The sequence below is a fragment of the Myotis brandtii genome, unplaced genomic scaffold (genome assembly GCF_000412655.1).
Source record: "Myotis brandtii unplaced genomic scaffold, ASM41265v1 scaffold436, whole genome shotgun sequence".
Classification (NCBI taxonomy): domain Eukaryota; kingdom Metazoa; phylum Chordata; class Mammalia; order Chiroptera; family Vespertilionidae; genus Myotis; species Myotis brandtii.
The window spans coordinates 471,443-487,042 of record NW_005366679.1 but is presented as its reverse complement, the minus strand read 5'-3'; the positions used below and the strand labels follow the sequence as shown (position 1 = coordinate 487,042).

The 15,600-nt window shown below is 38.8% G+C and overlaps 1 protein-coding gene across 19 annotated transcripts in view; it reads right to left on the bottom strand.

Annotated features, from left to right (window-relative positions):
- Nucleotides 1–15,600, bottom strand: part of MBNL1 (muscleblind-like splicing regulator 1) — a 197,899-nt gene that overhangs the window by 97,632 nt on the left and 84,667 nt on the right. The window contains exons 1-3 of one of the 19 annotated variants that reach the window (XM_014546222.1): nucleotides 10,801–11,696; nucleotides 10,513–10,640; nucleotides 6,997–7,553 (exon numbers count right to left, since the gene is read on the bottom strand). The exons of 16 other annotated variants lie outside the window; for them this stretch is intronic. Coding sequence is in view for 1 of the 3 variants with exons in the window: in XM_014546220.1 (XP_014401706.1) it covers nucleotides 10,513–10,518 (6 nt within the window). In the remaining 2 variants the exon portion in view is untranslated. Of the gene's footprint in view, nucleotides 1–6,996; nucleotides 7,554–10,512; nucleotides 10,641–10,800; nucleotides 11,697–15,600 lie in introns of those variants that run through there. 2 more of the 19 variants (XM_014546220.1, XM_005874404.2) reach the window with 2 other exon arrangements.

The window sequence follows — 15,600 nt, the reverse complement described above, 5'->3', positions numbered from 1 at the left end:
TCGTGGCAACATTTGGTGTGACTTTACCTCTCAGCTGAAGTTTTCTAACAACCGTCTTTCAGGTGCCAGCCAGCACACCATCTCCTGGGTTCGAATCTAAGGAGTTGACAAGTCTGGTATTCGAGTATCTGATTAGATCAGCTCAAAAACGCCTTTAAGGCAACTTGAATATCAACTTACATTGTTAGGTTTAACACTAAACATAGTTAATTTTCTTTGTTCTTTCTAGTATGGTTTATGTTTTTTAATATGGGCTGATTAAAAGATGCTGTCATCTTGTTATTTGGGGGAATATACATTAAAAGAGTAGTAAAATTTATAATGAAAGAAAGCAACAACAACAATTTACCAATCACCCCCCACAGATATTTCAGCTTTAAGAATTACACTCTGACTTCCCGCATATCCACACAAGCGCTTCATTTTATGTTCACATATCACAAATTATAATTTTACAGTATTACATATTTAAAACCATATTTTCATCACTTCTTTACAGCAGAGTATACACATCAATGGCATATTTACAGATACGTTTTCCTCAGGTTCCTGGCACCCAAATCGAGTTTTTAATGCCAGCGTACCATTTATAACTGTATGAAACAGCAAATGTAAATGGGCTCCAATAGCTTTTGAGTCGTGAAATATGTTCTCTGCTTGAAAGTTTAATAAATGATTTGAAATACTTGATTCCTACATTCATTAATCAGGCACCATTGGCAGTTTCAATTCTGCCAGGTCTCCCAACCAGTCATTACAGAGTTTTTGTACATTCAGCTCCCTGACCCAGCCCCGGGATAGGCCTTAACCCTTCCCCGGTCCCCGAGGGAGCCCCGGGCATCCTATGCTTCCTGCAAGGCAGCCAATCCCTTCGGTGGCCATGATATCCTTCAATGAGCTCTTCTGTCCTAGCTCTGGAACTTATATTCTTTTATTTAATTATTAAACATGGATTGAGTACCCACTATTTCCCAGACTGTGCAAGGCACTGCAAATAAATAAAACAAACATCCCTGGCCTCACGGAGCTGAGAATCTAGACCAGTGGTTCTCAACCTTCCTAATGCTGCGACCCTTTAATACAGTTCCTCATGTTGTGGTGACCCCCAACCATAAAATTATTTTCGTTGCTACTTCGTAACTGTACAGGTTGAGAACCGCTGATCTAGACACTGAAGCAGCAAGAATGCAAGAGGTCCCTGCTCTGACTAGCATTCAGGTCTAACCCTTGATACTCAATCAGTCCAGGCTAACTCTCTCGCTCCTGGATGGGAGCCGCCGCTGCTGGTTTGGGATCTGCTTCCAAAGAGAAAGGACAGGAGAATGTGTCCTTCTGGTGATGGTGATGCCAGTCACTGACAGCCCAGACCGAGAGAAGCTGGCCCACCTTCCCGATGGTACAACCAGCCCTTATTTAGATCAACTCTGATTTCTGATGGTTTTCCCTTTCCCCTTCTCCACGGGCCTGCCACTGAGCTAAAACGGTTTTGACAGGGAAAGCATATAGATTCTTGGAGAACGGAAGATCATGAAATCACCCAGATCCTATCGATCTCTAAAACTTTAGGGGTTTCTGATTGTCATGAACCACGCATTTCAGTCTGAAAGCATACTGCAGTTTTAAAGGAATATATACACCTTTATTAAAATGAATAAGGCATTTATTACTACCTGCAAAAACCCAACATGATTGGTACTATTCCTAACTTCATACATAGATAAAGAAGCCTAGAGGGGTTACATAACTTGCCTAATATCACAGTTTGGAAGCGATGAGGCTGAAGTTCCAATCCCTGGAAGCCTTACTGTCAGAGGTTTTCCTCCACCACTAGACTATGCTCCTGTTCTCATCAGCAGACAGGCCACTGTGCCTTACTCATCACAAAAGGGATGGTGAGGGATAGAAGGCGGTGTCAGAGGTCCGAGAGAGCATGAGCTTTTGCCCTGTGGTTCCTGCTGTCGCTGCTGCTTTTGGAAAGTGTGTGTGTGCAGATGTATGTGTTCTTGTTTCCCTTCAGTCTTCCAGTCACACAGACTTTGGTCTGATTTCTGACTTTCTAGTTGCGTGACCTTGGGAACATGACATAATAACATCAACAATGTATTGGCTATTTGCTATGTGCTAGCCACTGTGCTAAGTGCTTAGCATGCGCTGTCTCATTAAATTAAATTAAATCTTCATAAAAACCCAGACAAGAGCTAATATTATTCAGATTTTAGAGCGTGTGGGACACTGACTGAGAGGGGATAAGAAGTAATAACCTTTCCAAGGTCAAAGAGCCAGGGAGGGAACAGCGGTGGCTCATACTGAGTGGGGGAGAGGTTGAGGCAGAGGCATCCTGTGGGCACTCTGCCATGAGGTGGTTTAGGACTGAACTTGGGAACTAGCACCCACTGCCAGTGGTGACAGCTAATAAGAACCCTGAGGGTGAACACTGGAGACGTACATCCTGGGTTCGAATCCCGGTGTCTAGCTGTGATATCCTGGGTAGGTTACTTAACTTCTCTTGGCCTCAGTTTCTTCGTTTGGTAAACATAAATTAATAACACTATATACCTCAAGGTGTTCCTGTGAAGAATAAGTGAGGCTTTACCAGAACTGGAGGCAGTAGGTAATCAATAAATTATAATAAATTACAGAGATCATTTTAATTTTGAATAATTCTGATTCAGCAAGCTTTTATTTCCATATGATGAAATGAATGAGCAAGAATAGCTTATTTTTGAAGTGTAAAACTCCTCTAAAGAATCAGAAATGTCAGGATCTGGGTGCATCCCTAGATCTGTCCTCCCTTTTAGTTGTTCGGACCAAGTGCAGAGCTGATCTTTTCTTTAAATATTTGTATTGATTTCAGAGAGGAAGGAGAGGGAGAGAGAGAGAAACATCAATGATGAGAGAGAATCACTGATTGGCTGCCTCCTGCATGCCCCCTACTTGGGATCTTGAGCCTGCAATCCGGGCATGTTCCCTGACCGGGAATCGAACCATGACCTCCTGGTTCGTAAGTAGATGCTCAACCACTGAGCCACGTGGACCAAGCAGATCTGCTCTTTTATTTCTTTCCTACATGGATATGTCTAACAAGGCTGGTAACTCTGATTTATTTGTTACAACAAAGGAAATGTATCATGAAGCCTGACATCTGACATTTCTCAGTATCTAGTATGAATATCTTGCTCACGGCCCACCAGCCAGGACGGCTCTCATTCTCTCTAAGAAGGGACACAATAAACGAGAATTATCAACAATGTATTGGCTATTTGCTATGTGCTAGCCACTGTGCTAAGTGCTTAGCATGCGCTGTCTCATTAAATTAAATTAAATCTTCATAAAAACCCAGACAAGAGCTAATATTATTCAGATTTTAGAGCGTGTGGGACACTGACTGAGAGGGGATAAGAAGTAATAACCTTTCCAAGGTCAAAGAGCCAGGGAGGGAACAGCGGTGGCTCATACTGAGTGGGGGAGAGGTTGAGGCAGAGGCATCCTGTGGGCACTCTGCCATGAGGTGGTTTAGGACTGAACTTGGGAACTAGCACCCACTGCCAGTGGTGACAGCTAATAAGAACCCTGAGGGTGAACACTGGAGACGTACATCCTGGGTTCGAATCCCGGTGTCTAGCTGTGATATCCTGGGTAGGTTACTTAACTTCTCTTGGCCTCAGTTTCTTCGTTTGGTAAACATAAATTAATAACACTATATACCTCAAGGTGTTCCTGTGAAGAATAAGTGAGGCTTTACCAGAACTGGAGGCAGTAGGTAATCAATAAATTATAATAAATTACAGAGATCATTTTAATTTTGAATAATTCTGATTCAGCAAGCTTTTATTTCCATATGATGAAATGAATGAGCAAGAATAGCTTATTTTTGAAGTGTAAAACTCCTCTAAAGAATCAGAAATGTCAGGATCTGGGTGCATCCCTAGATCTGTCCTCCCTTTTAGTTGTTCGGACCAAGTGCAGAGCTGATCTTTTCTTTAAATATTTGTATTGATTTCAGAGAGGAAGGAGAGGGAGAGAGAGAGAAACATCAATGATGAGAGAGAATCACTGATTGGCTGCCTCCTGCATGCCCCCTACTTGGGATCTTGAGCCTGCAATCCGGGCATGTTCCCTGACCGGGAATCGAACCATGACCTCCTGGTTCATAAGTAGATGCTCAACACTGAGCCACATGGGCCAAGCAGATCTGCTCTTTTATTTCTTTCCTACGTGGATATGTCTAACAAGGCTGGTAACTTTGATTTATTTGTTACAACAAAGGAAATGTATCATAAAAGCCTGACATCTGACATTTCTCAGTATCTAGTATGAATATCTTGCTCACAGCCCACCAGCCAGGACGGCTCTCATTCTCTCTAAGAAGGGACACAATAAACGAGAATTCAGAGGCCTGAGTCTCATGAGCTGAGTGATGACAGAATACTCAGGGTCATAATGATTGGGGCGAAGACCTGATTTGGAGAACCAGCAGAAGATTTTTAAGATTTTCCATGAACAAGTGCTTCTTTTTTTTTTTTCTGAAATAAGTGTTATAAATATATCAAAAGTACTTCAACTATTTTTCAAATTAAATTTCCTAAAAAGAGAATCCATTCTTAGTTTCACACCTAGTTTGTTCTTAGGTCCATCTTGGGGCTTGAGTCCATCCTGAACATCCTGTAAGGGAACTGGGTCATTACAATGTTATCTCCCAAGGAATCAGAAGGAAGGAGTCCGTACAAGGTCCTATTTAATGATGGTAGGTATTCAGTAAAGTCAGGGAAAACCTGAGTTTGAAGCAATATTGCTAAGTCAGGGACCAGAAAGCAATTCATTAATAAATATGTCAAATAATTTCATGTAAATATAATCTACATTCTTTCCACTTTTAGGATAGCACAAGTAAACGGATATCTATAAAGAGGCGAGCTAATGAATTTTTCATGTTTGGAAACAGTGGAAGAAGTCAATTAAAAATTTCTGCTTAGAAACAGAAAATAAACTGCCTATATTTGCACACTGGTCTAATCTTTCAATTCTAAGAATTTAATATTTCAGATAATTGCCCAATTTACAGGATCATAAACTGAAATGAATGGCATGCCAGAAGTTCTATCCTCCCTTCAAACAAAAACATTTTAATGGCTCTTCTACAGTACTTTTCAAAATCTGACTGTAATAAAAGCTACACTAAACAAGACAAATAAAAAATTCTAAAGGCCTCAATCAGGCCACAATGCACCATAAGTCCACATTTACCAGCCATGCTTAGGCATATTTCATACTGAGGAAAATCTCTTTAATTCCCTGAATCCATCCATTGCTCTGCAGACATTGGCAAGGGGGCCCCTCAAATGTATTGCAATGTCAATAAATAGCACTGCATAGAGGCAAGGGCACTGGATTAGAACTCAGAGACTTAGATTCTGGCCTTAGCCCTGTGCTTCAGAAATTGTGAATTATCAGTCCCCTATTTCTAAGATCTTTATGGCACAACGATTTTTTGAAATCATGTACCTTTTTCTGCATGCCCCCAAAAGTAATCACTAAAACTCTAAATTTGACTGTATTGTGCCCTGCTTTTGTGAAGTTACTTTACTGATAAAATATTAAATACAATTAACGCCACATTCACTATGTTCCATTAAAAATATTTTGAAGTTAGAGTTTTAAAGTAATTTTATAAATGTCCATAAGTTCAATCTATCACTTTATCTTAATATTTAGTTAAATAATTCAAAATTATATGTGTGTATACATATGTATAAGAATAATAGGTAAATAAAAAAGGAAAAATGCATTCCATAGGCCGACTTGAGAATAATGCAAACCCCTTAAGACTGTACCATATACATCTTTAAAAACTGCAAATTCATTACCAATATTAAGAATCAAAGCATCAAAATTTCCCTTTTCTATTTTTACATATGAAATCTACTACCCAATGTATTGCACTAGAAAGACTTCAAAACATTCCATTTCCTTATACTTTGAAGTCTAGAGGGAATAAAACTTAATTATTTTAAAGTGCAAATAAAACACTTTGTTGAACACTTTTAGTTTTAAAAATAAGCATCCGAAATAAGCACTACCGAAGACAAATCTTATTTTTCCCTTTGTAAAGCTATTAGTCAACGTTCTTCTTTTTCATCTTTAAAACCTGGGTTACATTTTTACTTATTGAAGGGAAAGAGTTTCAGTGTGACAGTAGCTAATCTCCTTGATTCCAGCTATAGGGAATCAATGACAAGATTAAGTCCATTGAAAGCAAAGGGGGGAAAAGAAGACATGATTGGATAGTAAGGTCACCAAAGATCTCATTTCAGAATCGGTGTCTTAATATCATTTTGCAGATTACCGCCCATGAATGGAGGCTGGGCAAAGAACAAAGGGTTATTGATAAATAAGTGTTGCCACAAAACCTAAAATGCTGAAGAAGTGGTTTGTGATGTTCACTCTCAGAAGCTACTGATCTCTCTTCTACCAATTATTACACGCAAACACCCCACATATGTCCTTCATCCAGGTTAGGTATACCCATATGAAGTTATTTTTCCCCCAAAAAAATAGGTGCAGAGAATACTTTTTTAAAAATAAACTGAAAGTAAGGCCCTAAAAGAAGAGACTGCTACATTTAGAATGCTAAGCTGTAATTTTTGACAAAGGACAATAATGCGCCCTAGCTCTACCAAGATCCGAGCTGCTCTTCCTACTCCTTTTGAATTAATTATGGGTTTAGGAATTTGAGTTTAAGAATTTGGGGATATAATCATCGAATGTTTTTGGTTTGAAACATGAACAAGGAGATGAACAGAACACAGGCTTTGAAAAATAAACCGTTTCTACTTTATGTTTCACAGTTTTAACTCTCCATAGGATTTCCCTTGCTAGCTATACAATGCAGATGGTGAAGGAGAGAAAAAAATGCTTCATAGAATCCAGTGCTATTCAGTCTACATGAACCCCACATTTTATCTTCTCAACAGCTCCCTAGAGAAATCAGAATCTTACCTTCTCACATCTTCTGCAGAGGCCTCTTGGTGCTTTGAAAACTCCTGAGGTCTATGTCAAACGGCCATTGTCTCGCTCCCAGGGTCTTAGGGGCTTGGAGAAATCCCAACACCTGCTGCTACCACTGAGCGTCGAGGCCAGGAAAGCTCCAGGGTTTGCCAGCGGGATCACTGAGCCACAGCCAAAGCTTGGGAAGCCTTAACAACTGAAAGCAAGTGTAGAAGGCAACGTGGTACCCAGCACTGGGCTCAATTGTAGCAGCAGGGGGAGGAATGTTCCGGCCCTCACAAGGTTTTAGAGGCAGCCATCAGGGGACCCAAGGCTCTGTGGATGGACAGGGCCAAGGAAGTGGAGACAGGGCCACACAGCAGGAGACCCTAGGGGGAGGGGAACAACTAGCGCAGAGCTCAGGTAGCGCTTGAAAAGAATCACCAAAAATCCCCCGACAGAACACAAGAAGCGATGGCGAAATGCAACAAAATACATGGAGATAGGCCATTCTAGCATCCCATATGACAGCCAAAAACACAGTGGAGGGGGGACATGGAGCTCTAGCTCTAGAAAGAAAAGTAAGGAAGACATATTATAGTAGGCCTACTGCAGTTGAGGTTAAATATCTAACACATTTCAAAAAAATTCCTAAATCCTGCCATCATAACATTTACATCATGATAAGGACATGTACGACTATTAAATGTCAAAGGGTGCAATCTACAAGGAAACAGAGATTAAAGGCAAAGGTGTGAGTTATCCAAGGAGAAAATGAAAAGACAGAGGGAAGGTTACATGGAGAAGGAATCAAAATCACTTTTTAAATAAGCACAGCACATTTTACCAGGTACATTATGTTCCGTGATGATCAGATGAGGAATACTGAAGGAATTCAGTGAGATAAGAGAAGGAGAATATGGAGAAAAAGGAGCAAGTGGATACAGAGTGTTCACAGATGAAAAGGGGAGAGGTAGGAGAAAAGGGGGAAAGGAAAGAGGAGGAAGAAAGGAAGGTGTGATTAACTTAGTAGATTGCAGTGCATTGTCAAATTTGTCAAATAAACTACTCGCTAAGAATCCCCTGAATCTCGACTTCATGTTATATTTTCCAAGGAGATGCTTATAGCTTGCTAACCTCTACTCACAGCTCTTCAACTGCTCAAAAGCCCCCAAGAACGCCTCTTCAGGAGCCCACTGCATATTAAATATTAAACAGCTACAAGAGACAGACCCTAGGACAATTTTGCTTTAATGAGCTGGATAAAAATCAAGTCAGGAATTAAATCTAAACCCTGACAGAACTTTAGTAACCCCTAATATGTATCAAAATAAAAACAATCAGACTCACTTAGAAATTGTCACTTTTTCAAGACCAGAAGCAAATTAACCAGTACGGTATACGTGTTTTATAATTAAATAAGAAGAAACTCTACTGCCTGATGGTAGTTATGCCCATGTCATTCTTGAGCTCAAGTATTTACTTACATTTTTGTAACCCAAGTTAACTAAAATAGGGATAATGTATTTCACTTGATTTCAAATAGCTCAAATAACCTTGTGTCTCACCTCAGATATATATAGTTATGTTCTCTTAAATGTAATGCTATTACATGTACAATAAAAGTAGCTTTTGCTTAGGCAAATTCAATTATGTCCAGTAAGTAACTAAGTCAAACATTTTTATAAAATAACCCTTATTCTACAAAATAGTTGGTATTGACTAGGCAACTAGTATTTTAAATATGAGAGAACTGAGTTTTTATAAAGGAAGAAGATGAGGAAACTGAATGTCCCTCTAAAAATACTTTCATTGTATAAACAGTGCCTAAGTTTAGATAGTGATTTCAACTAACTTAATTTTTTAAAACATATCTTGTCAATAGGATAGGTTTAGATAAGAAAATATTCAGAGAATCCCTATGGTAAAAACCAAATGGAAGTGGATTTTTTAAAACATAACAGTCTGACTTTAAGTATTAAAAATCAATTACAGTTTGTTTTTCTGACCCACGTTCTCAATCCCACTCATAAAAACCAGTTTCAACAATATAACTTTTCTTAAATGTGCAAGAAAAAACAAGGAAGTAAATACACACTGCCAACGTGAAATGGCAGGGTCCATTTATAAGGCTCTTCAGATTAGATGGTATGTCAGGATTATTATCCATGGAATTAGAAAAATTGGCAATAGCTTTTTAAAGATAAATATTGTATTGCTACTACAGTGTCTTACTAAAGTAATAAGATAAGACCATCTAAACCAGTGGTTCCCTGTTGCTAAGCATCACAAAAGGATAAATTTTTGATAAATGTGTTCAGTTGCATCCCTACACCTAGCCTGGCAGCACAGTAGGTGTCCAATGAATATTAATTGGCTGAATGGTGGTGCCACATGTGAGAAGACACTCCTCAAAAAGATTGCATCGTAGGGGTAGGGGTGGAGGGGGGGTAGGTTATGGTCAAATAAATTTCTTAAAAATTAAAATAAAATTAAACAGGTGAATTCCTGCATGACTTGTCAGAGCCTTTATTATACTACTATAAATTCCTAAACTCTACCTTTTTTTATGAAATACCTATTCATCACAGATTAATTATTCTAGAAAGATTTGGTCTACACCTCTATGGCAAACTTAATATTTCTATATATTGCAATCTTTTAAAGAAAGACAGAGGTAAGCTACTAATTGGCCCAAATTCATGTCCATTAAAAATTATAAGGTGGAAGATATATATATATATATGTGTGTGTGTGTGTGTGTGTGTGTGTGTGTGTGTGTGTATTTCAAATATAGTAGGCTTTATTTAAAAAATGGCCTCTGCTTCGGGGAAAGAAAATTTGAGATTGAGAAAATTTCAGAGTGAGAAAACTTGAAATATCTCATTCAAATCATTCCCTTGGTCAATAAAGGATCTTGCTCCCGTAAAGTATTGTACTGGTGCATAAATATATTAGCAATAAAGTTTCTTTATTGTTAATGTCCCAGATACTCCTATGCAACTATCTGACTAATATGACAAATTTGCTTACAATTATCTTAAATTGAAAAGAATACTCCTGGCAAGAATTAAATTATGCATATTAAATAATATTTTTATTTATAATTCAACACTGTTGTGAAAAGGGAGGTTCTCATTTAGAATTGAAAGGAGGAATACTTGCTTTTATTACTAGTGGTCTTTTTTTTTTTAATTACTATGGCTCAAGTGAAAAACAAGAATACAGATCAAATAGTGACAGGAATTCCATGAGAAACTATGCTCCATATACTGAGGTATCTGACAAACTTCAGGATTTGTATCTTTTCAAGCAAATCCAGGAGGGCGGGGGGGGGGGGGGGTAAACTTTATGTATGGGACACATACAGGATCACATGTATTAGAACTAGGTTCCTCTCTAAGACAACGTTCTGAGGTTCAGAGTATGAGAGGCCATTTTCCCATGGATGCCATCTCAGTCCTTGAGAGAGCGAGCTTACCCAAAAGATACCAGTCAACTGGCTCCCCGTGTGCCTTGTTCACTCACCAGCATCCATTAGCCAACTCCATGCTTTATCTTCAATAGTGGTCATACGGCTTCTTCGTGCCATGGTGCCACGGTGCCATGAAAAGGATCCAGAAGGTTCCCCTTAAACAACATTTCCTGAGCGGCTGCTGCAGCACCGAGAGTAAAGGAGATGCCAGGTCAGCTACGTCTCCTTCCCAGCAACGTTAGCAGCAGCAGCAGCAGAAGCTGGAGCAGAACATGGAGACCCAGCTCCTGGCAGGATGCTAGCCAAGCACTCTGTTCCCTCTACAGCTAGACAGAGTTTACCTGTATGTTTGCGCCTTTCCGGCAGACTGTCAAAACAGGTGTTTTCCTGTGATCAGGCTCAGAATCTGCTCCCAAACAAGGTGAGAAATATAGAGTGACTGTGCAATGTGAAGGTTCTAATTCCAAGGCAAACAGGTTTACTTTATTATTAGGAAGGCTGGATGAATCCTTTTTAAATTTCCATTCACCCTTCCCACTCCTACTAAGCAAGCGGATTGCACTAAAATTTCCTGTTAATGAAAGAAAGGATGTTACCATATAAAATACATGGCCTCGTGCAATTTTGGTCATTTCTTTCCTAATGTTCTATCTGCCTTTCCTGGCATAGGATCATCTCTTGCAAACGCTCATGTTTTCATAATCTTTACAACGGTGCCAACAGATGGGGAAAAGTCAGGTCTTGTGATCCTATGTTACGGAAGAATCAACGACTTCTCTGCTTCTGTATTTTACTCCCATTTGGAGGTTACTGATGAGTTTGCTCTTCAATATAAGGAGTGGTTAGAATATGGCTGGACAACAGAGTTATGTAGGTAACGTCATTAACCAAGCATTCCCTTTACCTATCATTCAGAGATAAAATCCTATAGCTATAAAAAGTATCTAGATTTTTTTTTCATTTAAATAGCTCTGCAAAGGATATGTGAAAAAAAAACATATTATTTTCCTAATGAGTATTTACTTGAAGAGAAGAATTATAAGCTCTAAGATATGCGCTCTCTGCACAGTAGAGAATAACAACTCTAATTAGCAACATTGAAACCCTACACACAGAGATTCTGAGGATAATATTGTTTCTCTTGTATTAATGTTCACTTCATTATCAAAGCAATAAGAACAATAGCTAACCCACTGAATAGTCATAAAGGGCCAGGCACTGTGCTCCGTGTTTTACATGTGCTATCTCATTTAATCTTTTTTTTTTTGGTAAATATATTTTTATTGATTTCAGAGAAAAAGGGGGGGGGGGAAAGAGATAGGAACATCAATGATGAGAAAGAATCACTGATTGGCTGCCTCCTTGCACAAACCCAGGCATGTGCCCTGACTGGGAATCAAACCGTGACCTCCTAGTTCGTAGGTCAATGCTCACCCACTGAGCCAGGCCAAATCACAGATATTATCACTGCTGCAATTTGCAAATTAGGAAACTGAGGCTCAGTCAGGTTCCATCACATGTTTAAGGTCACCGAGCTCACCAGTGATTTGAAACCAGGGGGTCTGGTTCCAGAACTGAGGCTCTTAAAACGTTTCACTAAAACTGCAACATGCATTTTGGTTCACATTTCTTTGTGTATTTTAAGTTCCCCTTTAATACACAGACATTAGAAAATGTTTACATTTTATAATAAGTAATAAATATGGTCTTTAATGTGTGCCCCGAAATTCCGTAAGTCCTCCACATGTATTAATTTATTTCAGATTCACAACAATCCAACAAGGCAGACAGCCTCTGATTTAGGGGCACATCTAAGGGATCCAAGGCAGAGAGTGTCCGGTAAGCTGCCAGAGGTCAGACAACTACTAAGAAACAACTACTACGGAGCAAATGCAAGCCTCAGATCCAGGGAAGGCAGCCCCTGAGTTGTAGCTTTAAGTCTGTGCCTACTCTCTGCTGTCTTGGACGCTGATGGTGTTAGCCACATAGAGAGAGGGAATAAGGAATGTCAGGTCTGGCCAGGAACCTCGCAGGAGGAGGATCTGCTATTCTTTTAAAAAATGTAACATGCATAAAGTACATAAGCTTACATAATACACAATTCTACGTCCATTTCTCTTCACAATGCTCACCAATTTAAGGAGATTAACAAACGCTGTATGTGTCACTCAGATTTTTTAAAAGAGAAGGACAAATTCAATTTTCACTTCTGTTTCAAATGTATCCTATCTTCAGAGGTACTAGCAATAACCTTATTATCATCACAGTGTCGGTCATTCTGCTTTGGGGGATCACCTCTGCTGGAAGTCATACTTGTACCTTACTCCATCATTGGCAAATACATTTAATTATGTGCAGGGCCAATATAATAATTGTGAGCTTGGAGGAGGCTTCAGAAATCCAGGGATCGTCCCCTGAGATGGGGACTGAACCAACCCTGGACCAAGAGACTTCCTTGAATATTCAGCAGCTGAAACGACCGTCCTTGAATCTGCACGAAGCCCTCTGGGTCATCTCAGACAGCCCAGACCAAGAACCGAGTGTCCCAAATGTAAGCCTGAAAACCCAGTGAAGAATACCAAGACCAATCTATCTCTTTAATTTGGCAGCAAGCCTGCCTCTCTGGACTAATTTTCGTTAGCTTCAGCTTTTGTGGCTTTAACCAAATGTAAATTAAATTAGCACAAGAAACCATGAAAACTTCAGAAAGACGGTAATATAGTTACGGTGAAGGCATCTCGTCTCTGGTAGAATTTAGCCACAAGTAAGAAGAAATGCAGTCTTTTGATGGCATTTAGCAAGAAGAAATTTAGGTGTCCATGTGGCACAGTTTGAGGCGATGCATTAGAGTCTACTTACTCTCAATTTTTTTTTAAATCAAGTTTCCATAGAAGGAAGATGTCAATTCTTTGCCTATTTCTGGACAACTATCCTCCCTGCAGAATTCTAGAGCAGTGCTATCAGACATTGTACCCACAACAGACTGACTTTCTCTTTGGCTGACAATAAGATTTATTTGTCTTCAATGTTAACACTGAATTAACACAAAAGTTATTCTAAACACATTTGACATCTTTTGGGTGAGCAAAACAAAGTGACCCCCATAGGCTATTACATAAGACAATCGTAACAAATGATTTTTATGGCCTTGGCAATACTAAGTGATACACTGGGAAGATCATGACTCATGCTAAACTTGCCTAGTACAGTAACAATTCTTATTTCTTGCTGATGTTTATGTTAATGGTGGTGCAATTAAAAACACAGAAAAATAGCTGGCCGGTGTTGCTCAGTGGTTAGAATGTTGGCCCATGCATGGAAGGGTCTAAGGGTTCAGTTCCTGGTCAAGGGCGCGTACCTAGGTTGCAGGCTAGATTCTCCACTCTGGTCAGGGCTCTTGCGGGAAGCAACCAATGAATGTGTCTTTCTCACATGGATGTCTCTCTCTCCCTCTCTCTCTCTCTCTCTCTCTCTCTCTCTCTCTCTCAAAAGTCAATGGAAGAAATATCGTCAGGTATTAAAAAAAAATAATAATAATTAAAAAATAAAACATAGAAACTAAGTTTCTAATCATTTTAACATGTTACATTTAGAAAGATCAACCAACAGAAGTTAAATGAATAAATTAACATCTTATTCTCCAACTCTAACTGGGCCTACTCTCTTTTATTTAATTCCTTTAACTTGGCTTTGTCTGGAAAGAAAAATATTAATGAATATCAACTCTAGGTGGTACTTGGGTCAAAACAGGTGAGGTTGCAGTGAGCTCCCCAGCTTCTCCTAGAAACCAAACAATGCACCAACCGTAACCAATCCTTAACTAATACTAAGTCAGCCAAATATAAACCGGTGACCTAAAAGGGAAAAGCTCCAATTATGTATTACAATTTCCTGAGTCATTTTGTCCTCACAACTTTATGCTTTAAATAAACCTCTGCTTTAAATGCTGGCTAAAGAAAATCTACGAGCAACTCAATATGACTTAGTGTTTCCAAGTCAGGAAAAGGAAGAACTTTCGGAGTTTGAGATAACGCTTGTTTTCTGTAGTTTGGAAAATAAACATTTCCTATGTAGTTATTCCTGGGGGACAGTGTGTGCGTGTGTGTGTGTGTGTGTGTGTGTGTGTGTGTGTGTGTGTGTGTGTAAGAGTGGAGCAGGGGAAAAGAAAGAAGGGAGAGAGAGAGAGATTTTTTAGCAGTAATTTGGTGTTCATGTAAACCGCTTATTTTGTGCTGGAGTTAGAATTTATCTCAGCAAGTTATGTGCATGTGAGCTGTGAAAGTATTGCAATTTAACATAAAAGCAACAGGAAACACTTACTTGATTGCATATCACATTTCTATGGATTCAATGATACATAATGATATAATCCATATAGTTACAAACAATAGTAGAAGTCTTGGGTCTCTAAATTAGATTAATTGATATTTCAGTATACATAAGCCATTTTCTACAATTAAATAATATTTTTCTTTATATCTTCGAATGAATAGTTTTATCCTGAGGTTCTGCTTATATAATCCTAAAGATACCTACTTTACTTAAATACATCTTATGTGATTTATTATTTTCTGTAGCTACTACAGAATGACTAAGAGAAATAACAGTTTTATACAGGGTGTCCCCAAAAAATGTATACACTTTAACAGCAGATCGCTCAATTTTGGAAATGAAACGTATTTTAATAAACACAGCTTTATAATTATTCAAAATGTGTGTATACCTATTTTGAGACACCCTATATTTGTCAAGTATGGATAGATACGTAACCTATCAAATGACATTTTAAGATATCAAGGCACTAGTAAGATCTTTTACTAAAATTGTCCACCTCCCCATGTGTTAGTTGGAAATGCATCATATATGCTTGTCTTCCATATCTGTATACAGGATTGTAAATTAATAGGACAAAATGCCATTTCCATGTCAGGTATATACCTATATCTACCAGTTCTGTAAATTCTGATTACACAACATTGAGTCAGGTATATTATTGTTCCCATTTGACAGATGAGAACACTCGGAGATGTTGAAAAATGTGTCCAGGAAGAAGTGCTCCAAAAATGCCCAAATACCTTGGATAGAAACCAGGTATTAATCGGATTCCACTAACCAACACATACACACACAATGTTTACTTT